Source organism: Bubalus bubalis, chromosome 12 (genome assembly GCF_019923935.1).
Source record: "Bubalus bubalis isolate 160015118507 breed Murrah chromosome 12, NDDB_SH_1, whole genome shotgun sequence".
NCBI lineage: Eukaryota > Metazoa > Chordata > Mammalia > Artiodactyla > Bovidae > Bubalus > Bubalus bubalis.
The window spans coordinates 19,352,619-19,379,501 of NC_059168.1; the positions used below are offsets into that span (position 1 = coordinate 19,352,619).

Consider the following 26,883-nt stretch of genomic DNA (forward strand, 5'->3'; position numbering starts at 1 on the left):
GGTTCAAGGGTTTCAGATAAGGATCTGCAGTTGCACCATTATTTTCAGGAATCAAAGTGTCATTTAGTTCAGTCACAACGAATGATGCTAAAGCTGAAACTCCAGTACTTTGGCCACCTCATGCGAAGAGTTGACTCATTGGAAAAGACTCTGATGCTGGGAGGGATTGGGGGCAGGAGGAAAAGGGGACGACATAGGATGAGATGGCTGGATGGCATCACAGACTCGATGGACGTGAATCTGAGTGAACTCCAGGATTTGGTGATGGACAGGGAGGCCTGGCGTGCTGCGATTCATGGGGTCGAAAAGAGTCGGACACGACTGAGCGACTGAACTGAACTGAACTGAACTGATGAGATCATACATCCAATTGGATGAGGTCATAGATCTCAGAGGGCTCCCCAGGTGGTAAAGAACCCATCTGCCAATGCAGGAGACACCGGAGATGTCGATTGGATCCCTGGGTCAGGAAGATCCCCTGGAGGAGGAAACGGCAACCCACTCCAATATTCTTGCCTGGAGAATGCCATGGACAGAGGAACCCGGCAGGCTATAGTCCACGGGGTCGCCAAAGAGTCAGACATGTGACCAAAAAAAAGAGTCATTCAGTGACCAAACAAAAACAAAACAGATCTCAGAACAGCAGGTATGGAAGAGTCCTCATAACCTGAAGTCCTATGGAAACACCGTGAATCATCAGCACTTTTAACTTTAGCTGTTGATCTTCACAATGACAAACCAGTTTGAATTTAAGTGAAATACTGTTGTTCAGTCGCTAAGTCGTGTGCGACTTTTAATAAGGTGTTAAACTGGCACGTTTGAAAAAGTACTTATAAGTTTGGGGGGAAAATAAACAGCTGTTTCTTTTCAATTGTTTTTAATAAATCTTATTTTAGTACTATAGTACCATTTTCTGAACAGAAAACTCCATCAGAATCACTAACAAATGTTATGTGTCCGTTTTACTCATGCCCAGAAGTTACTCTGGCTGTGCCCTGACACCCTTGCAACAACAGACTGTGAGCCCTTGTGGGCCTAGCCTAGCCCCTCAAAGGGCAGGCATAATGCTTGGCAAACAAAATACATTCAACAGATATCAGATGAATTAAATGTATAAACTACAGATCCAGTGTTAAGGAGCTTCAGATTCAAATGAACAAACGTAAGAGCAAGAGCACAAACTACCCAAAATTCTAAGTTCCTAAGTGACAGCACGGAGTCCCTCTCTTAGCTTCCATCTGGCAGGGCATTTTTTTAGTACTATAGAAATCACAGGCAATAGGAAGTCTCATATTCTGGAATTCAAAGAGAATTTGTGAATTACTATTCATTTAACAGGCTTCTCTGATAGCTCAGTTGGAAAAGAATCTGCCTGCAACGCAGGAGACCCTGGTTCAACTCCTGGGTCGGGAAGATCCGCTGGAGAAGGGATAGGCTACCCACTCCAGTATTTCTGAGCTTCCCTTGTGGCTCAGCTGGTAAAGGATCGGCCTGCAATGCGGGAGACCTGGGTTTGATCCCTGGTTGGGAAGATCCCTTGGAGAAGGGAAAGGCTACCCACTCCAGTATTCTGGCCTGGAGAATTCCATGGACTGTACAGTCCATAGGGTTGCAAAGAGTCCAACATGACTGAGCAACTTTGACTTTCACTTTTATTCATTAAACAAAGTTGGGCTTCCCAGGTGGAGCTAGTGGTAAAGAACCTGCCTACCAATGTAGGAGACACAAAAGACCCAGGTTAGATCCCTGGGTTGGGAAGACCTCCTGGAAGAAATCATGGCAACCTACTCCAGTATTCTTGCCTGGAGAATCCCACAGACAGAGGAGCCTGGTGGGCTACAGTCCATAGGGTCTCACAGAGTCGGACATGACTCAAGAGACTTAGCAAGCAGGCAAAGAGTTAATGAGTACCTATTATTATGTACTAGGTTATCCTGGTCAACAAAACCTACTCGTGCATTTACTAGTGCAGAAACATGTACAAACCTATAGGAAATACTACAACGTGATAAGTACTAGGAAAACTAAAGCAGAGTAAGGGGGACTGTAAGGGAATGGCCGAGTTTCTTTTACATGGAGGTTTTTCAGGGAAGGCTGCTCTCATACTGTTACATTGGAACAAGTACAGGGTAAAGCGAGCGACTGACTGGCCTATACAGGTCTCTGGGAAGAGCTTTCCAGGAAGAAACAGGCAGTGCAAAGGACCATAGGCAGCGGCAGTGCTTGGCAGTGCTCCAAGAACCGAAAGGAGGCCTGTGTGGTCGGAAAGGAGGGCCCAGGGGCCCATGCCTGTAGGCCAGCAACCTTCTAGAGGGTTCTAATGAGATGGAAAGTTATTGAAGAATGGGGGTGGGGTGGGGATTGAGGGTGCCCTGCTCTACCTTCGAGGACCTGGGGCTGCTACGGTGTCGAGAAGCTGGGGGGGGTGGGGGGGGTGGGGGGGTGGGAGGTGGAGGGGCCAGAGTTTGGGCGGGGGCCAAAGATGGGCAATTGGGAAACAATTTCAAGGGATTTTGGGCAGGAGATTTTTGTTGCCAATCTTGGGCAATTCAGGCCTCCGTATTTCACATTGTCTATCAAGCCACAGGACTTTTCCGTTTTCCACGGGTTCCCCTCCCCCCAGCAACCAGGCCCGGGTTAGTGGTTACCTGCTGGTTTAAAAATTCTTCGCGGGAAGAAAATGACTGTCAGCTCCCACCGCGCTGCAGGATGCTTTCCCCAGGTCCAGCCAGGGACAGCACTCGGCTGCGGGCCTTGGACAGCGCTACCGGGGCGGCGGAGGGTCCGGGGCCTCTTATCGGCGTCCAGTCCCGGGCTGGGGAGGCGGACAGGAGGGCGCGCTCCGCGCTGGCTCCAGCAGCCGGCCCTCGCAGCTCCCGCGCCGCTACAGTCAGCGGAAGCTCGGCGAGTCTGGGCGGCTCGCTCTAGGTTTCGTTTTCCCGGCGGACTCCGCCTTCCTTCGGCCGCCCCGGCCCCTCCCGCACGGGTCGGCACAGGCCCCGCGATCGCCTGAAACCCGCGTCGCGCCTCCACCTGGAGTCCGCGCGCGAACGTCCAGGCCCCTGCAGCCCCCGCCCCGGCTGCTGGGACTGTCGCCGGCCCCGGTGCAGGGAAGGGTCCTCCGGGAGATGGGGAGGGCATTGAGGTCTCCGAGGCCCGCAACGTAGCAGGCCCTCTGCCATAAATGCTCCCCTTGCCTCTTCAACGCCAGCATTTGGGGTGGGGTGAGCTGACTCATTTGAAAAGACCCTGATGCTGGCAAAGATTGAGGGCAGTAGGAAAAGGGGATGACAGAGGAGGAGATGGTTGAATGGCATCACCGACTCAATGGACATGGGTTTGGGTGGACTCCAGGAGTTGGTGATGGACAGGAAGGCCTGGCGTGCTGCGGTCCATGGGGTCGCAACGAGTCGGACACGACTAAGCGACTGAACTGAACTGGAGGGTTTGGATATCATCGGCTCCATTTTATAATGGAAGAAACTGAGTAAATCAACTCTGCCAAGGCAGAGTCAGGATTCCATTGCCCTTAACCAAGGAAGCACCTCTCCTCACAGCAACCCAGACGGAGGATGCAGAGGCCTGGGGGCATAATCTCCCTTCTCTCTGTTTCCATCTAACCATTCATTTATTCAACAGGTAATTGCACCTGCTGTACCAGGTACCAGCCAGCAGTTAGGAGAGCCATCTGCTTCCTGAGGGGTCTCCTGGAGTTTACAACCAAAGTCCTTACCAGTAGGATTTTTAATGAGAAAATTTTAAATCCTGCAAGATATCCTGAGGTAAGGTTTGGTGGCTCAGACGGTAAAGAATCTGCTTGCAATGCCGCAGATCCGGTTTGTTCCCTGGGTTGGGAAGATTCCCCGAGAAGAGAACCCACTCGAGTATTTTTGCCTTGGAAATCCTGTGGACTGAGGAGCAAGACAAGACATCCTCCTCATCTAATGGACAATCACACTCCCAGAGTAATACTGGCACCTTGACTGAGTGACTGAGGAGTGCTGAGTACCCATCTCACAGCAGTATTACAAGATAGGTGCCATCACTATGCCCATTTAACAGATGAGAAAACCGAGGTCCAAGGCACAGAGAAGTTAAGTAACAGCTGGTAAGCAAGGGAGCTAGAATTAGAACCAGAAGCCTGTACCTCGACATCCTAGCTAGGGTGAGGGGGAAGAGGCATTTCCAAGGTGGACTTCAGGTACACATTACATATTGGCTATTGGCTTTCCCATGTCTCTTTTGCAGCCTCCGGTACTGCAGCCTATCAGTGGGAAACACTATAGTTTCCTTGATTTAACTTCCCCACATATGAAGCCCTAGTGGAAGATTTGGAAGGTAGACAGGAGTCAGACCCCTCTTTCTGTTGCCCTTTGAGATGACAGAAAGCTCCAACTGTAGTGATTGTTTGCTGGAGTCCATTTACCAGCTTTGTGGGTGTGAGGTGGTTGTTTCAGAGGTAACGGCAATAGCAATGACATGTTTTCTGACTTTTTAAAGCCCCTGAACTGGCCGAAAGAGCTTAAAGAAAGAAAATGACAAGCTCAAGCATGGTCAGAGGATACAAGCTTTTATGACTGCCTGGAAGAACCTCTTGCTTCCTGTCATCTCAAGGTTCATGGAGCAGAAATTAGGTGCGGAGTTCAGTGCTGAAGTTAGCTGTTATTGTATAACCTTAATTTGTACCCTCCTCAGATCTCTTCTATGAACACTGAGGCCATTGACTGGGAAAGAATAAGATCCTGGGAATTTGGGTGGATTCAAAGGAGTGAAAAAGTTAGCTTAAAGCTCAACATTCAGAAAACTAAGATCATGGCATCCGGTCCCATCACTTCATGGCAAATAGATGGGGAAACAGTGGCTGACTTTATTTTTAGAGGCTTCAAAGTCACTGCAGATGGTGATGGCAGCCATGAAATTAAAAGACGCTTACTCCTTGGAAGGAAAGTTGTGACCAACTTAGACAGCATCTTAATCAGCAGAGACATTACTTTGCCAACAAAGGTCCATATAGTCCAGGCTATGGCTTTTCCAGTGGTCGTGTATGGATGTGAGAGTTGGACTATAAAGAAAGTTGAGTGCCGAAAAATTGATGCTTTTTAACTGTGGTGTTGAAGAAGACTCTTGAGAGTCCCTTGGACAGCAAGGAGATCCAACCAGTCCATCCTAAAGGAGATAAGTCCTGAGTGTTCATTGGAAGGACTGATGTTGAGGCTGAAACACCAATACTTTTGCCACCTGATGTGAAGAGCTGACTCATTGGAAAAGACCCTGATGCTGGGAAAGATTGAAGGCAGGAGGAGAAGGGGACGACAGAGGATGAGATGGTTGGATGGCATCAGCTACTCAATGGACAAGAGTCTGGATGAACTCCGGGAGTTGGTGATGGACAGGGAGGCCTGGAGTGCTGGGGTCCATGGGATCACAAAGAGTTGTATATGACTGAGTGACTGAACTGAACTGAACTGAAAGGAGTCCACTGCCCTCCGAAATTCTGCTGAGTCACCACAGCCCTTCCATGCTTGTTGGATAAGGCTGGTACAGCCAAACTTGAAGAGCCTGAAGTTGTCCGCTTGTAAGGAGGTGCTGATTTTCCAAATGTCCTATTCCTACCTCATGAACTCACTTCTAGAACTAGAATCAGATGCTAGAATGCTCGAAGAGGATACAGACAAGATCTGACCCAGAGGATACAGTTTACATAATGAAAGAATGACCAGATTTCACTAATTTTTATCAGCAGAAATCCAAGAAAAGTGCGTGGGTATGACTCTAAAGGTAACATGAGAAAAGGAACATAGTTCCCATTATGCACTCATCGCGCTGGCTCCAGCACTGGCAGTGGTTCTAAGAGTTTGTTTAGCTGTTTTACTGTAACTTGGGCTCAGTGATGGCCAACATTAAATGAAATTGTGATGCCAAGTAATACAAAAGAAGAAATCAAAAATACTTAGGGAATCAGGATTGTTCGAGTAGATTAATTGTATGCAACCTATCCACTCACTTTCTAACCATGCCCCCTAAGAATATCCAAAGGACTCTCCTTCACCAGGCCTTGAGTAGTATATTTTCATCTTTGAAAAACTCTGTGGTGGCTGTCCATGGTGGGTGGGGAATGTTGACGGGAGATGTTCCCATTGAAAAACTACCTGATTTCAACGGAGATTATGGCTCCCAGACTGGCAGAAGCATGTGGCAACACTTAACTCCATCCCACCTCCAAAAAAAGGGCCACAGACTCAGAGCAGTAGTCAGAAAGTTTTGCTCACCAGATACCATTAGCAGTGGTAAACTTCTTGGAGTTTCCAGTACTGAAATAGATGGCAGCCCACAGGTGTGCTACGTGAGCAGATATCTAAGACCTCTATGGCATGCATTCCTGCTCTCTGCTTTATCAACCCACATCTCTGGTCTCATGGGGAGTTCCCTGTGACCAGGTGGCTGAGAAAGGAAAAGGTGAAGCACTATACACTGGCTTTAACTGGAAGTGACCTGATGTGTTCCAACAGCCCTTCAGGGAAGTGGCCCTAAAGGATAGTGGGAGAAGGGAAATCCTTCCAGGGTGCAGCTTCAAGCAATACACTGAGTTGTCACTTGGGAGGAGAGAAAGCTAGCGGCCTACTTGGATATTCGGAGATTTGGAAGGAACAAGGTCAGAGTGTCGATGATAAGGAGGTCTGGGGGAAAAGGATGTGAGTGACCACTTGGAATGGACACAGAGTCTGAGTGTATTGGGTTTCCTTGTGAATCTTCATGAGAGTTACCCCCTTCTAAGGAGACTTGAGAAGCTAGTGTGCAAGAAAACTTATGTAGATGTCAGTCAGCATTTCCCCAGCTACCCCAGTGCTCTTTAACACAAATGAACAGCCTTGGCAGTAGGAATGGATGAGATAGGTGTGCAATCTTGTCAAGGTGGATCTTACTGCTGAACACCCGACACTCCGACGGCTGAGCCCAACACTGAGACCCCAGCACAAGTACCCTGAACACCTGTGGAGAGCAGCCCGCCACTTGGTGGCAGGTCGGTTACACGGAGCCCTTCCATCGTGGAGTGGGCAGGGATCTGCCTTCTGTGGAGAAAGCATGTATTCCAGGTATGGGTTTGCTTTTCCTTCCTCTAGTGCTTCTGCCAGCGCCATCATTGGTAGCCTTTCCAAATACCTTGTTCGCCATAATTATATCCCTTAGTAAGGAACCCATTTTGCAGAGAAAGAAGTGAGGCAGTATACTGACTACCATGCCATTCAATGGTTTTATCTTGAACTTATCACCTGAAAGCAGCTGGCCTTCTAGGAGAGTGGGATCAAGTACTGAAGACTCATTTACAGCCCCAGGTAGGAGACCACACTTGGCAAGCTGGGTGTACTGTCCTTCAGGTATAGTATGTGTTCTCACCCTAGTTGCTACTTCTTCCATGGCCGGAATACTCGAGCCCAGGAATCAGTAGATGTAAAAGGGTTGTTTTCCATGGTTAAACCTAATCAAATGCTTGCAAAATAAGTGCTTCCTGTTTCTATGATTTTGGGCTCTGTTTTCACCACGTGGTTCCTTGAAGGGGAACTTAAAACATGCAGTTTCAAGTTTGCAGGTGCATCTTGCCATTAAGTTATCAAGAAAATAAAGGGGAGGGACTTCCCTGGTGGTTGGTCCACTGGTTAAGACTTCAAGCTTTCAATGCAGGGGGCGTGGGTTCCATTCCTGGTTGGGCAATTACAATCTCACACACCGTGTGTCATGGCCAAAATAATAATAATAATAAGGGGGTTACTGGACTGGTTGGACTGATTGATATGAATTAGCAAGGGGAAATAGTGATGCAGCCAGAGATAAGTATGTCTTCAACCCAAAGGTTTCTCTGGAATTCCTTTCAGTAGTTCCGAATTCAGTGATAAGTGATTTTTTCATTAATGGAAATTTAGAGGTCTCTAACACAGGTGGGAATGTTAAGGACTCAGATCCTTCAAGACTGAAGGTCTGCATCACCCTACTAATCAGGGAGACATCTGATGGCAAAGGGAAGAATGAACAAGGAATTAAAAACACCAGCTATGGTCTCATGACCAGATGCAAAATAAAGAACCATAGAGGCTATGCATGTATTTCCATAGTTTTGTCTTTGTTATGTACAAATGAACTTTTGTAAATTAATTAATTTATTTTAATTGGAGGCTAATTACTTTACAATATTGTAGTGGTTTTTGCCATACATTGACATGAATCAGCCATGGGTGTACATGTGTCCCCGATCCTGAACCCTGCTCCCACCTCCCTCCCCACCCTATCCCTTAGGGTCACCCCAGGGCACCAGCCCTGAGCGCCCTGTCTCATGCATCGTACCTGGACTGGCGAACCATTTCACATATGGTAATATACATGTTTCAATGCCATTCTCTCAAATCGTCCCACCCTTGCCTTCTCCACAGAGTCCAAAAGCCTGTTCTTTACATCTGTGTCTCTTTTGCTGTCTCTCATATAGGATCATCATTACCATCTTTCTAAATTCAATATATATGCATTAATATACTATATTGGTTTGTTTTTTTTCTGACTGACTTCACTCTGTATAATAGGCTCCAGTTTCATCCACCTCATTAGAACTGATTCAAATGCATTCTTTTTAAAAGCTGAGTAATAGTCCATTGTGTATATGTACCACAGCCTTCTTATCCATTCATCGGCTGATGGACATCTAGGTTGCTTCCATGTCCTAGCTATTGTAAACAATGCTGCAATGAACATTGGGGTACATGTGTCTCTTTCAGTTCTGGTTTCCTCAGTGTGTATTCCCAGCAGTGGATGAACCTCTTTTAATTGTTCTCCTTTCCCTTTTTACTTGACATTTGCTGATGGTGGTTAATTTTATAAGATAGTCTTTAGGACAGAGTGTCTTAAAGTGGGGTTGTGACTAAAATGAGGAAGAAATATCACAGTGGGCATACAGATTTAGGAGGTAGGATAAGCATGTTTCCATTTGAAGAAGGGAACAACTGCATTACATGGATTGCTTGCAAGATTATTGGTAGAAAAAGTGGACTGTACTGTATGTTATTAAGTTTGACTTAGCTTCCGTTCCAACTCTCTTCCATGTCTCCGCATCTCCTGGATTATAATGTATAAAAGGTTAAAACCACATTTTCCAGATTACTATGGAGTTAAAATTCTCAATATAATTCAAGTCTTGCCAGTGATGGATAAACAGTGGTGCAAGACTTGGAACATAGAAGGAAGTCCCATTTTTCTGTGACAGACCAGTTGGCAAGCAAGCTCAGGGGAGTTGGCAGAAGCTGGACTCATGTTCCCCTGTCAGCTCTCAAAGGGTAGAGGCCATCTCAGGTGTCAGCAGTAGCAATGGCAGTAAGTGACCTGAACTTTGTTCTCTTTTGGGGGCGGCCAGGGAGGGTGGCCACTAAGAGTCGGACACGACTTCACTTTCACTTTTCATTTTCATGCATTGGAGAAGACAATGGCACCCCACTCCAGTGTTCTTGCCTGGAGAATCCCAGGGACGGGGGAGCCTGGTGGGCTGCCGTCTATGGGGTCGCACAGAGTCGGACATGACTGAAGCGACTTAGCAGCAGCAGCAGCAGCCGGGAGGTTGGCTCAGCAGCAGTGTGGAATCTTAATTCTGACACGCTGTTTCATTTGGTTTTACTTTCTTAATGATGCTGTTTTACGTTTTAAATCTTAATGTTGCCCAAAATATAAATTGTTTCCTTTTTGTGTTTTTTTGTTTCTTGCTTAATAAATCCTACTCTGTGGTCATAAAAATAATAACTTGTATTTGCTTCTAAAAACGTAGTCTTTACATCATCTTTTGACATACAGCCTTTTAATTTGTAAAGAATTAATTTTTTTGAGTCATGTGCAGTAAAGGTCTGATTTTATTTCTTCTATATCATAAGCAGTTATCTTAGCATCAAATGTTGAAGAATTTAATCTGTTCCTATGATATGCAATGTCATCTCTATCATATTTGAACTTTCTTTACATTCATGGATCAGTTTGGCCACTGCATTTTGTTCTGTTTGTTTTATTTTGTTTGGTCTATTTGTCTATTCCTGCTCCAATCATATGGGCTTGGGCATTAAAACCCAAGTCTCTGTTTCTGCAGATTTCTCATTGACATCTCAAGGTCATCTCTGATTCTTATTCACTCTAGTTCTCAGTTCTGTCTTTAGTTTTGGTCTCTGTTAAGTCCACTCACTTTATTGGAAGCTGACCAGTGCCACTGAAGGAATTTTTATGTAGCCTTTCTTGGTGTTTTGAGGAAAGAGTCTTCAGTTTACTTAATCTACCATACTGCTAGAAATAGTAGTCCTATAATCTTTCTCAAAGCAATTTTATGTAACTTTTTTACAACTCATTCTATTAACTGTGTAGAACTTAGCTTTAGAGTGAAACTTGCTGTAGTGTAAATATTAAGGAGATTGTTGAAAGGTGTTTTTTTGTTTTGTTTTGTTTTCCCAGAACACTTTCTGCTTTCTCTTGTAGATTCCTCATGCTTACGTGAGGCTCTCTGGTAGGAAAGCCTTCATGTCAGAATAACACAACCTCTAATCTTTAGCTTTAAAGTGAAGCTTGTATTAAGTACAAATATAAAGTCCCTTGAGAGTGGGCCTCCATAGAGCTTTCTGAAATGACACACACAGAGTACATGAGCAATGTGTTTTTCTTGAATCAAATGAGAATAGAATTTATTCATTTTATTTCAGGGCAGAATTGGAATTAAATTTCCCATAACAGTAAGTTCAGAAAGGATCAGATCACAAGGGCTCTGATCCATAGTGAGGAAGAGAGGGATTTTTGTGAGAGGACAAAACATTGTGATCATGATCACAAGCCTTCCTGTGATCAGACAGAAAGGCCTGTCTCATCTATGTGCAAACAGATTTAGGTATATCTCTGATAGTATTGGCTTATGGTCTTGTGTGAACCCAGAGCATGAAAGAAGTTAAAACCCCAGGATACATCACTAAATACAGCATCCCTTTTGGATGGCTAAACTTATCTTTCTGTAAAAAGTGAACAAACTTATGTTTGTGCTCAAAATTTTCTTTTGTTTTCATTATTAAACACTGTTTATGTCTAAAATGTTTTTAATTATCATTATTGACTAGATTATTATGTAATTATTGATATTTAAATTCAGTTATTATTAAGGAAAATAAGCTGAATTGACCAGAATCAAGGCTGGCAGTATGAGTTATACTTCAACTTTGTTCCCAGGGCAGTGTCAGCTAAGCACTCTTTGAATTTTTCATCCATTTCCTGGTTCTGAGTTTCACTGAACAGGTTTTTCCAATCACCAACTTCACCTACAACACACACAAAAAAACAGTAGACTTAGACACCTGTTAGAATATTTCATCTTGATTTTACCATTTCTCCGTGCAGAGTTTCACTTTGAAATGTGAAATGGACACATGAAAAAAAATTACACAGTCTTAAAAAACTAATGTAATTTTTCTTGTAAAGTGAGCAAGATCCACTTGGGCTTCCCCATTGGTGTGGTGTGCTGTGGGAGGTGAGGTACTTTTTCAGTGTCACTAAGGGGGCCCGTGACCTCAGTGACCTCCCATCCCCATCCCTCTTCCAACACCTGGGACCAAAATACCACTTTTTTAGAATCATTTTTTTCTCTCTGAAGTCTTTTAATACTTTAAATACCCATTGAGAAGATAAATTAATATTTTTATAGCAGCTTTTGGTTAAGTCTCCAAGTACTGAAAATTTTACAAAAAATTATTATTTTGCCTGAGTTTGAGATATATTTTTCTTATGTGCTTTTAAAAGTAAAGAAGTTACTCTTTTCCTTAGACTCTTCTGATGATTTGGGTTGAAGTTGTTAAGCTCCTTGTTGCATAGCCAATGAAATGTATATTTATAAAGCAGTTTTAATGATGTGAGAAAATGCTTACATATATGCAGGAATAAAAAACAAAACTCTCTACAAATGTCATCAACTATATGAAACATCACAGAATAAGGCTGGAAGAAATGTGTCAAAAGTCAAACCTGCCTCTGGTGGGGAAAATGTGGATAATTTTTAGTACTTTTTCATTTCTTTCTGTACTTTCTGAATTTTCTACATGGAATAGTGTAATATTTTAAAATCACTACTTTTAGAATTTTTTCTATTCTGAAGAGTATTTGATTAACAACATATAGAAAGGTTTTATTTTTCCCCTCTTCTTAAAGCTAATAAAATAAGGCATGAAAATCAGAGTTAAAGTCAGAACGCAAACCAAAGCCAGATTTATACACAATGTTGTATTCACAGTGGATTTTTTTAAATGAGTCTTCATTTGACAAAGTATAGTAGAATCAAGTAGACCTACATTTGTATCCGGTTTCATTAATTAGCTTCGTGCGTGCATGGTAAGTTGCTTCACTCGTATCTGATTCTGTGCAACCCTACTGACTGTAGCCCACCAGGCTCCTCTGTCCATGGGCTTCTCCAGGCAAGAATACTGGAGTGGGTTGCCATGCCCTCTCCCAGGGGATCTTCCCAACCCAGGGATCGACTCTGAATCTCTTAGTCTCCTGCACTGGCAGTTGGATTCTTCACCACTAGCGCACCTAGGAAGCCCAATTAGCTTTGTGACAAAGGATCAATTAATATCTCTGAGTCTTGGTGCCCATATTATAAAATTAAGGATTTAATATATTTTGCTATAAAATTTAAGCCCAGCAAAGGGCCTAACACGTGATTCATGCCTAATAAGTGATAGTTGTTATATGTGCTGCCTCTAAATCACATTATACTTTCATTATATATACAATAAAAAAGAAAACTGATAATCCTTGGGCTATATTATCATAAATTTGCATAATAAATTAGAATACTTTAGTGAAATTTAGTAAAATCACCAGTGCCAGAGAAAACTGGTTGCCTATCCAACACTCATTTTCTCATTTCCTTTATTAATAAAACTTTGATTTTAATTGAGTAATAACACACCCACCTTTTTAAAAAACTACATTTTCCAGCCAACAGCCCAGTGAGAAGGGACCAATGAGATGTAAGCCACTGAATGAGGCTTCCCACAAAATTCTGTAAAGGGGGCTTGCTCAGCATATGCATGTGATTCTCTTGCCACTCCCTTTTTACTTTAATAAAATAACCCTCTAACTTTATTGTAATTCAGGAGCTCTAGCTGCTCTCCTTTTATCAGCAGGTGGCAAGAGAAAGGTGGGAGGAGCTTAGTACTCTAAAAGATAGCATGGAGTTACCAGTTCCAGCTCTGATCTATGTCAGACTTCTTGTTGAGGAAGAGACAAAGAAAATCCTGTCTTCTTCAGCATAAAGTTGTTTGAATTGCCTGTTATGAGCAGACTGATGGATGGGTCAGAAATCAAGGCAGCTTTACCTTTGCGGAACAGGAACGGGCCCACAGCACCGTGTGTTTCCTGGGACTTGGCTCGCATGGCGTGGAAGGTACTTCGTGCCGAAATAGTTTGAATCTGCTCCCCAGATGGAGAGAATCCGAAGAACTCAGCAATTTGTTTTATTCCAGTGGCCAGATTCTGAAAACAAAATTTTAGAGGATAAACTTCTTTCTATGGGAATTGTGCCCCAAGCAAAGACAGGCTTCTTAGAATGCATTTCAAGCCTAACTCTATAATTCAGCTGTCCCTTTCTATCTCTTCAGACTTACTTTGATACTTCAGTATAAATATTTGAAATTTCCCTTTAAGATACTCTGTACTGATTTTACTTTGTAGTTTCAATTTACGACTTACTATGCAGGGTATAGATAGTGACAGTAAGCATTCATTAGTAGGGTAGAATTTTATCTAAGATGACATTCATTTTGTTAAAAAGCACCAGTATAAACCAGCTGAGGAAATTAATATATTTGTATGTGCTCATTCAAATTCTCTTTTCTTCTAAATCCTGTTTGTAGCTAATAGTTAATTCTATCAAGAAAGGCTCATTTTTAGAATCATAAAAGCTACAATAAGTCTTGGAATATATCATTTAATACCTTTGTAAGTATCATCAACCTTCTCAACACTATCATTGACCAATGGAGATTTAGAAATATTCTAGCACAGTTTCTTAAACTGTACTCTACAAAACATTAATATATTTCATATATTAATGAAATATATAGGTGAATATATAGGTGCTTATAGATGTTTCATGGGGGGAAGGAAGGTTAAGGGTTGCGGTCAAATAAATGTGGAAGCTTTGGATTAGTAAAGGTAAGGTTTTGTTCTTTTGTTTCTAGAATCTGTCAATCTTTAATATGCTAGTGTGCAATGTGAATTTCCCAAAGGAGCAGGCTATATACTACAGCAGCCCCCAAATCAATTTGAACAGGCAACCTCCTACCAACTGCAAAAAAGAATGATTAACATTTGGGACAACACTAACATCCATGAATCACAAGTTTTTTTAGCAACATTCTAGACAAGAAGGGGAAAAGACTACATTAGTATGTTCTTTCATGTTATATATATACATACCATAAACAGAAGGGATGAATTCAATTACACTTTTATTTTTTTATAAGAATGTCAGGAGAAACTAGTGTTAAAGACTCAATTCAGTTAGAGAGCATTTGAGTCTCTTCTCCTTTAACATGCTTTCTCCCCTGGAGCTCCAGGACTCTGGTTTCCCTCTTATGTCATTAGCTACTCTTTAGTCGCCTTTGCTGATTCCTCCCTTTTTATTCAAACTTTTCATGTTGGAGGGCTGCAAGGCTCAGTTCTTGGTCAGCTTCTCTGTCCATATGCTTACATATTAGATATGTAATCTCATGACTTTAAATGTCATTTGTGGGCCAGATTTACATCTGTAGCTCAGAACTCTTTCTGCATTTAAGACTTCAATACCCAACTGCCTACTTGGCCCCTCCATTTGGATGACTGATAAACATCTTAGCCTTCTGATGTTTAAAACCAGATCCCTGGTCTTCCCCATAATCCTGCTTCACCTGCTGCCATCTCCTACTCCCATGGTGACAGCTCAATGCTCCCAGTTGGTTGGACCAATAATACTGGGGTCTCATTTGACTTCTCTTTTGTTCTCACTGCTCTTTCCCTCATCCAGTCCAGCAGCAAATGCTATTGGCGTTTCCTTCAACGTAAGTTCAGAATTCAACCACTTCTCTTCCCCTCCATGGCCCCTTCAGGTCTGAGCCACCATCTTCCTTCCATTGCCTGGACTAGAGCAATAACCTCCTCATGGGTTTCCCTGGGTTCTCGTTCCCTCTCTCTAATATATTCTCACACACCAGACAGAATGATCCTGTTAAAAACACATCAGTTCCTACCACTCTTCTGCTCGAAATCCTACAATGACTTCCCATTTCACTCAGAGCCACTCCATTTCTCACACTCCAGTCCACCCCCTTACACCTGTGTCCTCATTGGTTAGCCTCTTCTGGTTCATCCCCACAGCCAACCACATCTGCTCCTTTTCACTCCTTAATCCTTGCAGGAACACTCCTACCTCAGGGCCTTTGCTCCAGCTGGTCTTCTCTGCCTGGAAAGCTATTACTCTGGTTACCTACTTGGCTCACTCCCTCATCTCCCTCCAATCTTGGTTCATGTCGCATGCCTTCCATGAGGTTTCTTTCCACTGACCATCCTATTTCATGCTGAGATTTGTTCAGTATCCTGACACCCCCACCCTTGAGGATTTCTAGTTTTCCTTAATCAGCTGTGCTCTTTCTTCATTCTCACATATTATATACATTTAAAATTTCTATTGTATTTATTGTTTATCATTCTGTCTCCCCACTTTCTCCAGCTAGAATGTAAGCTTCTCCCACGTAGTGAACTTTAGTCTGTTCACTGATAAATTACAAAGGCCTGAAACAATGCTCAGAGAAGGCAATGGAACCCCACTCCAGTACTTTTGCCTGGAAAATCCCATGGACGGAGGAGCCTGGTAGGCTACAGTCCATGGGGTCGCTAGAGTCGGATACGACTGAGTGACTTCACTTTCAGTTTTCACTTTCATGCACTGGAGAAGGAAATGGCAACCCACTCCAGTGTTCTTGCCTGGAGAATTCCAGGGATGGGGGATCCTGGTGGGCTGCCATCTATGGGATCGCACAGAGTCGGTCACGACTGAAGTGACTTAGCAGCAGCAGCAGCAGCAGCAGCAAAACAATGCTAAACTCACTAAATATTTGTGAAGAAGCAGTTTTTTAAAATAACATTATATGGAAAAATTAATTCACAGCCAAAAGCATATTGAGTTAAACCTCAATAGAGACCTATCATTTCTGCCATTCCTAATTTGGACTATCTATCACAGAGGGGAAAAAAACAGTCACTGTTAGTAGTAAATTCCTAAGAATTACATTATTTCTATTGAATAAACAATCTAAACACATATGCATTGTTTGGTTTTTTCCCCTAGCACTGTACCACATATATGGAATATTTTTAAAAATTGAGTATAATATTTGTTCATGCAATCAGACATTGTGAATAAATGTTCTATGTTGTCATTCATAGAATACCAATAATCATAATCTCACCTCTCTCAGGTCTTCATATAATATGAACATAACATTTTCATCATCAAGATGTTTGTTCCAATTAATTGCAAAATCAAAATAGCTTCCCCAGGAAACTAAAAATACAGGGGAGAAATAACTTCTTAAGAAATTTTAAATAATTGAGGTTAAAATGATAGAATGATAGAATGAGGATAAAATGGTTAATGTGTGCCCTAAAATATAAACTATATGTTTGGGTATATGATCAAACAAGACTATAAGATTACAAATCCCTGCTCCAAAAGAACTGACATAAATCAATCCTAATGTCAGATTTTCTCATTTTCTTATTTTCAGGAACAGTAGCACAACTAAGCAAGTTGCAAAAATGGTTTCACAAGAACTACAAATTTTCATGAATATTTAGGTGAATGAAGTAATTCAGAAATAGTGAATGAGACATGAAAACCAACAGATATAATGTCAGAAAGAAATGATGAGACATGTTATCTAGACTAGCATTGTCCAATAGAAATGTCATGCAAGCCACATCTGTAACTTTAAGTTTTCTAGTAGCCATGTTAAAAAAAGTGAAAAGAAGCAGGTGAAATTAATTTGAATAGTTTAATTTATTTAACCCACAGATCCCAAAATATTATCATTTCAGCATGTAATCAGCATAAATAATTATTAGTGAAACATTGCCCTTATTTTTTTTAAATTCTAAGTCTACAAGAGCTTGTGGGTGTTTTACACTTATAAAGAACATCAATTTGATTAAGTTTTTTGCCAAAAATACTTGATGTGTATTTAGACTTCATGAAACTTATAGTTGAAAAAACAGATTCACACACTCATACCAAACTTACTTAAAAGTTTCCAGCAACTGAATTGAGTGTCTTAAAATATAAATTTGAATTAAAATAAAATTTAAAATTTAGCTCTTTACTTGCACTAGTCACATTTCAAATGCTCAATTTCTACATGTGGCTAGGGACTACCATATTGGACAGTGCAGATCTAGACAGCTGTGTGCCTGGGAGAAACTCCCTAAACCTCTTTGTACCTTAGTTTCCTCATCTGTAAAATGGGGTTGTTGTGAATTTTAAGTGAATTAACACATGTCAAATACTTAAAACAGTGCCTGATTAATAATACCCATTCAAATATTAGTCAATATTAACATTATTAGTAATAATAATATTGTCATAATTATTATGATTTGAGCCAGGCAGTTTCTACATGTTTTGTTGTACAAAATACTGTAAATTTCCTGCCCCACATATAGTACACTCCCTTCTTTGTTGCAAACCAAACCCTGATTAGTTGGGTCTAAGCTAGTCAGAGAATTCTGCTTCTCACTTTCTGCCTCCCTTTGGACTCTGGTCACATGAAGAAGTCCTAGCCAGCAATCAGGGGTCTGCTGGAAGGTTTCTAGAACAATTATTCCTGTTACGATGACCCTTCTTCGTGATCTGAAGGTGACGCTCAGAGGGACAGTGGACAACTTGAGAGAATGTTGCAGAAAGCATGACAGAGGAGCCCAGGAAATCTCAGAGCTGCTCACCCAATGTTACTGGTCTACTGGGTCGGTTGCTGTCTCCAGACTTCTTAGTTAAGTGAAGAAGATAAAACCTGATCTGTTTATGCCACTGTGGTTGGGTTTTCTGCTTTTCCAAATGTTCTATTGATATGCGTACATTTCATCTTTCGCTTTTTAAAGCAATCCAATGTGATAACTACAATTTTATACCCATTTTATTGATGGAGAATTAGAAACCCAGAGGAGCTAAGTAACCACTTTAAGGCTGCACAATAAATTATGTGTTATTGACATCTTTTAATGTTAGTTCAAACCCAGAGCTATTGCACCCAAACAAAATACAATACTGTGTTACCTCTCATAGGTTGGGTATTCCTATTTTCTCTTTACAACTAAGGAAATCAAAGTTTAGAGTCTTTCTCTGCCTCTATTTTCTTCTTTGTAACATGGTGATAATAATAGTATTATCCTCATTTGGTTATTATGAAAATTAAAATAATGTGTGTTAGGAGTAGCATGCCAGCATGCCTGGCATGTGGTAAGTGCTCAATAAATGGTAGCTATTTTATTCTATCTAGTGTTAATTACTAATACATGATAATAAGTGATGAAGCCCAATCCAGGCCTTCTCATTCTACATCCTGTACGTTTTCAGTACATTCAGCTGCCTCTCTCTGTAAGTTGACTTTAACAAGTTTACAAGGCAGAAAATCCATCCAAGTTATTAATATCAGTGCCACTTCTTATCATTGTTAATCAAATGATTAGACTAAAAGGATGGACAAGCAACAAAGATTCCCTAAAATAGATTGTCCCAATGATGATGCGTTTCTCCACCACTGAATGTTCTCTTGTGTTATATGAATGGAGTATAGTGTTTTAGACTTGACTTAACTACTTCCATCTGGTCTTAGTGAGTAGTTACTAAACAAGCCAAATCTTTCCTATCAGTGCTTCATAAGCACCTTCTGTACACTTTCTTTTTCTCTCCTACACCCCAATCCCAAGACTTAATCTTTGCTAAGGACTCAGTACTGTCCCCAGTGTCTATTCTTACGGGATAGTGTTGCATTGCTGTGCTGATCCCCTTTAAACATGGTCCTTTTAGAGGGACTTGGTAGCAACTCTAAGGTCATCTGGCATTAATTCTGCCTTGTACTATACTGTAAGCACTCAACAGAGCCACTCACTGCTAAAAATAGACATTTATTCACCTCTGGCCACTATACCCACGGAAGTAGAGTTGCTGCCGCATACACGTAACTGAGACCGTTGGCAAGTGATTTAAGTTTTTTATAGTTAATACTGCCTTATTCATAGTTGGTATGGTCTTAAATGAGATATGTGTATATAATACCTAGTTTGGTAGCCAGAGCATTTCTAGGCACTTACAAAATTATGGTTATCAGTAACCAGAGGTAAAACCTTCAACATGATCTAACAAAACCTTACTTGCTTTCTGGCAAACAAGTATCTTAGGTGTGGCAGCTCATTGTCATGGTTTTGTTCTTTTTTGGCTTTTATTATTGTGCTATACAGAGACTTGTGGGAAGTGAATTTGAAATGCTTTTTGTACAAGTCTATTACAGGCCTTTTTGTCCCATGTCTGTTCTATGGCTATTTAACATTCATCCTCAACATATTGAATTGTCCAGATTATTTTTAAAAACAGTAATGTGTTGTTTGATGCCCAGAAAGCTTTATTTAAAAGTAACATTGTGGTTCCTGGATCTGCCTTAATTTATTTTTTCTTTCTTTTTTAAAGTTATTAATTTTTTAATTGAAGTATAGTTGATTTACAATGTTGTATTAGTTTCTAGTGTACAGTGTAGTAATTCAGTTGTATATATATTCACAAATATGCAGTCTTTTTTCATATTCTTTTTTGTTGTAGGTTGTTGCAATATATTGAATGTAGTTCCCTGTCCTATACAGTAGGTCCCTGTTGTTTCTTTCTTTATCCTAAAACACATTTGAATTTTTGTATTTCTGTGATCATCTGTTGAAGTAAGAAGGATTCTTTTACCAACAGCCATACCTTGTCCTTTCATGAACTGTCTGAAGAAGTCATCCCAAGAGCCATAGCTTGGAATATCAGGAACATCATTGTGGAAATGGAAAAAAGACACTGCTGTGTCTTTAGGGTTTCGAAATATCACCAGTATCTGGAGAGAGAAAATTAAGTTATCTTAACTTAATTTTAGGCATTGAACTTTGGAAAACTGAAAGCATGAGCATTGTGTCCTATTATATACTACCTGATTTTGTGGGGGTAGAAAGAAAGAAAGAAGTTGAGGAACAGGAGCTGGCAGATAAGGAAGCCTGGGGAAAAGGGGAAAAGAAAGAAGAAAAAGAAGATTGATATTGTTACACTGAATTTTTGCTAACAAACTGAGACAGTAAAATGTCATATGTAGACCATGTAAAAAGGAATGAAGAGCAGGCTCACAAGAGCATGGTCTGAAAAGTTAAACCACCCCAAAAGTAAAAACAACAAAATAATGTTAAGGACAACAAAAATAATGTTTAGAGTTTCATGGGAGAAGATCGAAGAAGGGCAGGTTGGAGGTATGATGGGTGATATGGAGGAAACAGAACCTCTGAATTTCAGTGTTATGTCTGCCTTCTCTGATGAGGCACAAATTCATTTTTCTGAATGAAAAGTGTGAAATAAATGTTGTAAAGAGCAAACTGAAACCCAAGAAAAACCACTAAATTGCAGACCACTTCAAGTGGGTTTGGGCCCTCTGGCCAGATTTCCCTTTAAAGAACTGAGAATGTTGTGGAATACATTATTACTGAGCACTGTTAGTGACCTTGGAGGAATTGGAGACACCATACAAGCGGTTCGGAGGACCGGAAACAGGCAGGTAGCATTTCCCTTTCGGAAAGAGGAAAGTGTGGTGTTTGCAAAGTACAAAATGACCTCCATTTTGGAGATGTTTTTGGAATTGACTTGTGGCCACATAAAAGAGCAAGTAATAACCACCAGGGGGCAACAGGGGTTCTCTAAGAAAAAGTCATTTCTAATGGCAGTTTTTTCTTGGACATAGTTCTTAAATTAGTAGATTCACTGCTTATGACTTCCTCTGCAAATGGAAGAAGGCATGCCGGCAGCAGAAACATTTAAGCACATAAAACTGATGCAAAGGAGGCTGAAAAACTAATGTAAAACTGCCCAGAGATTTTTAATAAAACTGTCCTGACTAGACCATCATCAACATTTTAATGAGGATTTCAGATTAAGATATAGAAGCTCTATTTATCAAATTTGTAGATGGCATGAAAGTGAGAGGGAGTCTGGATTCCAGAACACCTCATCAATCTAAAGACATGAACTGACGGTAGTAGGGTACAACTGAATAGAGATGAATGTGCTAGTCTATGTCTTTGTTGAGATCTAAAACTCTGCCCCCAATTCAAATACAGCAGATTCTTGTCACTTGAGGGTCTTATATTTGGGGCTCTGGTTACCACTCAGGAATCTCTCTGGCTCATAGCAATTTATAATTCTGCAAAGACGTAAGTTAGCATGGTGAAGCCCAGCAGGCTGGAATGTATGGATAAAATCTCAGTATCAACTTCTTACTTTAACTGTCGTTCATCTCTGGCCCTGCTTTCTTGTGAAAGTAAAGCTTTGTTCAAAAGGCTGCTTGCTCCAAATCCAAATGCTTTATACATTACTTTAGCTCTGTGTCTCATGGAATAATTAAGGGGGGAAAAAGAATCACTGAGGTTTGTGATTCTACTGAACTGCATTAAACTGGGAAAATTATGGATTAAAGCGGTATTTCCAATTTGGGAGATTCTCAGTATAAAGAAAAACTGTTTTACAGAGCCATCCACACCTGGCAGAGGGGACAGAGGAGTCCCTTGTAATGGGAGATGTGAGTAGTCCAGACAGCCACTTGGTGGAATTCAAATACCTAACAGGGGTTAGAGGCTTCCCTGGTGGCTCAGTCAGTAAAGGATCCATCTGCAATACAGAAGACCCGGGTTTGATCCCTGGGTTAGGAAGATATCTTGGAGAAGGAAATAGCAACCCACTCCAATATTCCTGCCTGGAAAATCCCATGGACAGTGGAGCCTGGTGGGCTACTTTATGTATATGTTTTATATCCCGGTTGAAAATACATTTCATTTGAATGCAACTATAGCCAAGCGACTTAGCAGCAGCAGCAGCAGCATAGCCAATTTATCTGAAGAAAAAACAAGAAACACCAAACTACACAGTTTATTCATTAAAATTCTGTGATGAGTAGCAAACTCATCCTATACCTCAGAAAGCCAATATCTATACATGAAGAACTTCACATTGAAATACCAGTAGAGGGACACTCACCTTGGCTTTGTTCTTGAAGATGGACCCAGGTAATTTGTCATAATGGAGATGAGTTGCCAAAATCCTTGGTGATGGAAACTGTTTCATTCTCTTGAAAATATAAACAGTAAAGTTAAAGCTTATGTGTTGTGTATGTGTGTGTTGTGTGTTTGTGTGTGGTGTGTGTGTGTGTGTGTGTGTGTGGTGAATCACTCCTAGGTTTAGTACCTGAAGAAGAGTTTCAGTCATTACTATTATACCTCTTCCACATCCTTCTCTAGATTTTCTTTATTTCTGTTTTCTTTGTGGGGGATGAGGAATGGAGAATCACAAATAAATATGCAATTGAAAACTTCCTTTCGAACTTCCTTCTTCCGTCCTGCTTTCCACTGCCCAATCTTTTTTTTTTTTTTTTTTTTTTCAGAAAAATTTACTTTTCCCACAGCCATCCCCAAATCATTTTCTTCAAGACAGCTCAAAATCTGCAATCCACTCTTTCACTTAATGTGGATCTTTTCTGCATTCAAAGTCATTAACAGAAATGTTTAAGTCTTTCTATAGCTTCTCCAAATTCATTTTTAACATCTAGATCTTTTTTTCTTAAACCAGCAAAACTCCGTGCAGTCAAATATCCTAACAGAACCTGAAAGTGCAGAGTCACTTAAATATCTGAGAAATACCTTACAAGAGAAATTCTTGTCAATATAAGGACTCTATGATTGATTCTTTTTGTTTTTGTAATCTACTTCTACTGATAATTTACAAAATGAAGCTCTGTTTAATCGGATAGGATGAAGGCTTTTATCTCAAAATCAGACCTTTAGTGTATGTTCTGTGGTGGGCTAATGCTTTCAGTGTTTTTTTCCATGCTGGTCATCATTTCAAGCAATGAAATTATATTTAGACGTTTATAGCCAATGGTTCTGTGAAAAATTAACTAGAGATCCCAACTCAAGCAAGGGAGCAAAAACTGACTTAAAATTTTTTTAAATCAATGCTATGGGCCCAAGTGATGATTAGTAGTCATTGTTCTTGATTCCAGTTTTGGAAGTACTTTTACATTCATTCACGATAATCCTCTCAGGTAGATAGTGTAACCCCCATTTTAAGGATTAACAAGAGACTTTGAGGTTTTAAGTCCTTTGTGCAAAATCACACAGATGGTAATTTTCAGATTAAGTGATAGATTGCCATTCCCACCAAACTGCATGGCCAAAAATCTCTTTAAGACATGTGAGAAATGGTAGAGTTCCTTAAAAGGGTTAGAAAAATATCCAGTGGGAAAATGGAGGTTAATTGTAACAAAACTAGATAAATGTATAATTATATGTTCACAAAAATGCATGATATAGCCAACTGTAAGCAATGTAAAGTTGAAATACAGATACATCTTAAGAAAAAAATGTATATATTTTAGAAAATTTTCTGTATAAAGTGAATAACCATTAAATGAAGCTTATCCTCTCACTCATTTCCATTTTAAAATAAAAGGCGCATTGCATAGAAAACTATCCTTGTGTTTGAAAAGTGAAAGTGAAAGTCACTCAGTCGTGTCTGACTCTTCCATGGACTACATACAGTCCATGGAATTCTCCAGGCCAGAATACTCGATTGGGTAACCTTTCCCTTCTCCAAGGGATCTTCCCAACCCAGGGATCGAACCCACATCTCCTACATTGCAGGCGGATTCTTTACCAGCTGAGCCACAAGGGACAATTAAAATGCAAAAAGTGCTTTTAAAAATACTCAAGAGAAAAATGAACATTTCTGATAAATTATAGACATCAAAAGACTTCGAAACCCAAATCCCTGAACACCTCATTTACAATATATTTTTCTGTTACTTCGGCCCAGTCCATGGAAATAAGTTTCCTTTCAACTGGGATCCAACTTTTAAGTTTGTATTTGTCATCCTGGCAAGTGTCTCCATCTGTTTCCAGAAATTTTCTGAACGCCCTAAGTGACTTTATTTCTAGTAAGTGTGTTCTGTCTGCCTGTTGGGAGTTTTGTTGGTGAGCACTTCTGCTAAGTTTTGCTGGGAATGCGGTTTCCAGTTGGATACCATCTTCCCTTCCCACATGTGTTTGTGGTGTGTCTAAGTGTGGAGGGGGGCTGGATGGTCCTCCTCTCCCTTGTTCTGTCCAAGCACCAAAATCTTGAGGCAGATCCGTCCTCCCCCTTTTTCTTGTCCTTCCTGGCAGGGAGAACAACATCCTGTCTCACATCCAGGCCCTAGTTAGTTACATTGATATGGTGAGTAATAACATGCAATAATATTAATAACAGGTTGGATGACCTGTTACTACCTTCACACACACACTAATGATTTAATCATTTATAAGTAATGGTAATAAGGTGATTCTGTAGTAAAATGAAATAATCCCTGAAAAGTGCTGGGATTATATGATAAGCACACAATGAATTATTTAGTGTAGTATTTTCTGAACTCAAAACTAAAAATCCTCCAATTCTACTTCCTAGAATAATTTGCTCTAAGTTTCAAGGCTCTTTTGTACCAACCTGATATTTTTCTGGGTCCCCACATTCAAGAACTGGGAAGTCTGGATATTCATACTTTTGTTTAGAATCAGCAAACATTAATTCACTAATGATGTGGAGAATCCAGTTAGAACCTATAAGAAAAATCAGAGAATCAAAGCTCATTAAGGAGTCTTGATATAATAAAAGCACGTTACTTAAACATACATATCATAAAAATTAAAATCTACAATGAGAGAATTCCCTGGCAGTCCAGTGGTTAGGACTCTGCTTCCACTCCAGGAGGCCCACGTCTGATCGCTGGTCTGGGAACCAAGATCCTGCAAACTATGTTACAGCCTAAAAAAAAGAAAAGAAAACCTACAACAATTCCCTGATGTGTACAACTGGTTCTTCTGCACTCAGAATAACCTGGGCTATGGAAAGAAGCATTTACTTACTTCGGTATAAAAATCAGATTATCTTGTTTCTTAAATTTCTCCTTTAACAAGAGGCAGTGCTTTTTAAAAAATCTAGAATATCTTCTTTACAGAACAATGTTATACTATAGAAATGGTTGTTTATTGTGTATCATATATTTTACCTTAATGAATATTTTCTACAGAAATGTGGGATTTTGATTTTTATAAAAATACAGCATCAATTAAAAAGAAAATATGAAATGGAGTTGGCTTTAACAAACAGAGATGGAATAACAGTTAAAAATGATCAAAAGTAGGTCTTTCCTGTGATCTAGTGGTTGAGACTCCACGTTTCCACTGTGGGGGTGCAGGTATGATCCCTGGTCAGGGAACTAAGATCCTACATGCCACCCGGTGTGGCCAAAAAGAAAAAAAAAAAAAGTAGATTGTATAAAATAGAGTAATTTAGTTTCTAAACATCTTACCCTCCACTGATGAAGGACCACTATAAAACTGGCTTGAGAAACAGGAGGATTGGTCTTTGATCCTGAAAAAAATAACCTAGTACATGGAAAGCATAGATGTTTATAGACAAGCCCATGCTTGTCTTCAGTCAAAAATCAAGATGAACATCTTGGCTACTCTGAGTACTCCATGGAAAGTGGGCCCTGTTTCTGTTTGCTAGCCCCACCATACAGCTCCTTCTACACCCATCATCCATCCTGTTCTTTTCACACAGACCTCCTCCCTCAGACACGGCGTGACATGTGCTCAGCAGTTTCAGGCGTGTCTGACTCTTTGTGACCCCATGGATTGCAGTCCGCCAGGCTCCTCTGTCCATGGGATTCTCCAGGCAAGAATACTGGAGTGGGTTGCCATGCCCTCCTCCAGGGGATCTTTCCAACCTAGGGACTGAACCTGAGTCTCCTGCATCACAGGCGGATTCTTTAACACTGGGCCACCAGGGAAGCCCTCAGACACTGGGGTTTCTAAATCTACCAGTTCTAGTTACTGATTTTACAGGCTCCGTTCTGATTCACCATAGCTACCCGCCTCTGCAATTTCTGGCTTCAGGTAGAGATGAGATGGCCTGCCCTCCTCCCGCCTTCTCCTTGCACCTTCCCCACCTACTCACTTTGAAAAAGTGCCCTTGTAGAAAAGTTTTGTTAGTTACCACACTTTGGATAAGATGCTAGAACTATGTCATCGCTTCTGGCTTCAAAGGCGTCCAGGGCTTTGAAAGTCTCTGAGGTGCACATGGTGACTGGGTAAGGAATCCCCTGATAGGTGAAAAACAAGTGAGACAGTACAGTTTCTTTTGATTTTTCCAAAGCTTCATCAATGTAGTCAACAAATTTGGAATTAGCAGTCATTCTGGCTCCCTGCTAAAGAACCTGCTCTGTGGTTGTCTGGGGCAGTGGCAGCTTTTAATGGGGGCTTCCAGGAGGTGGAATAAAGGGCCCCTCCCATTCACATGAGAAAGAAATACTTAATTCTCACCCACCTCCACCCCTGGCTTTTTTCGTACCCACCTCTGACAAAAGGCACGCCGCAGGTGCAAAACGGGCTGAGGATCTGGGAATATTACCCAATGGGTGGATTATATTACCACTCTAGGCAGCCCTCCCAAGGAGAGAGTAGACTTTCTTAATAGACAAT

At 41.0% G+C, this 26,883-nt stretch overlaps 2 protein-coding genes and 1 long non-coding RNA gene across 5 annotated transcripts in view; 1 reads left to right on the plus strand and 2 right to left on the minus strand.

Moving 5' to 3' along the window:
• Positions 1-2,781, minus strand: part of EIF2AK2 (eukaryotic translation initiation factor 2 alpha kinase 2) — a 36,476-nt gene extending 33,695 nt beyond the window's left edge. For all 3 annotated transcript variants that reach the window (XM_044925825.1, XM_006056839.3, XM_006056837.3), the window contains exon 1: positions 2,649-2,781. The gene's annotated coding sequence lies outside the window, so the exon portion shown is untranslated. The remainder of the gene's footprint in view (positions 1-2,648) is intronic.
• A 2,573-nt stretch (positions 2,782-5,354) lies between these two features.
• LOC123328426 lies at positions 5,355-9,718 on the plus strand. Its single transcript, XR_006543243.1, has 2 exons — positions 5,355-7,094; positions 9,121-9,718. It is a non-coding gene; the product is annotated as an uncharacterized LOC123328426 (long non-coding RNA).
• Positions 9,719-11,184: 1,466 nt separating this feature from the next.
• SULT6B1 (sulfotransferase family 6B member 1) lies at positions 11,185-26,597 on the minus strand. The gene is made up of 7 exons (XM_006056836.3): positions 26,399-26,597; positions 24,845-24,957; positions 22,346-22,435; positions 20,042-20,168; positions 16,500-16,594; positions 13,371-13,527; positions 11,185-11,315 (listed from the first exon to the last, which is right to left on the minus strand). Exons 1-7 carry the CDS (start codon positions 26,595-26,597, stop codon positions 11,185-11,187), a joined length of 912 nt encoding a protein of 303 aa, XP_006056898.1.
• Between the last annotated feature and the right edge of the window lie 286 nt (positions 26,598-26,883).

Excerpts from the sequence above, each read along its gene's own strand:
- SULT6B1 (XM_006056836.3), bottom strand. The coding sequence starts at position 26,597 with ATGACTGCTAATTCCAAATTTGTTGACTACATTGATGAAGCTTTGGAA. Across the intron at positions 22,436-24,844 it reads GGGACCCAGAAAAATATCAG|AGAATGAAACAGTTTCCATC; the intron begins GTTGGTACAAAA and ends TATATTTTCAAG. Across the intron at positions 13,528-16,499 it reads TATATGAAGACCTGAGAGAG|AATCTGGCCACTGGAATAAA; the intron begins GTGAGATTATGA and ends TTTTGTTTTCAG.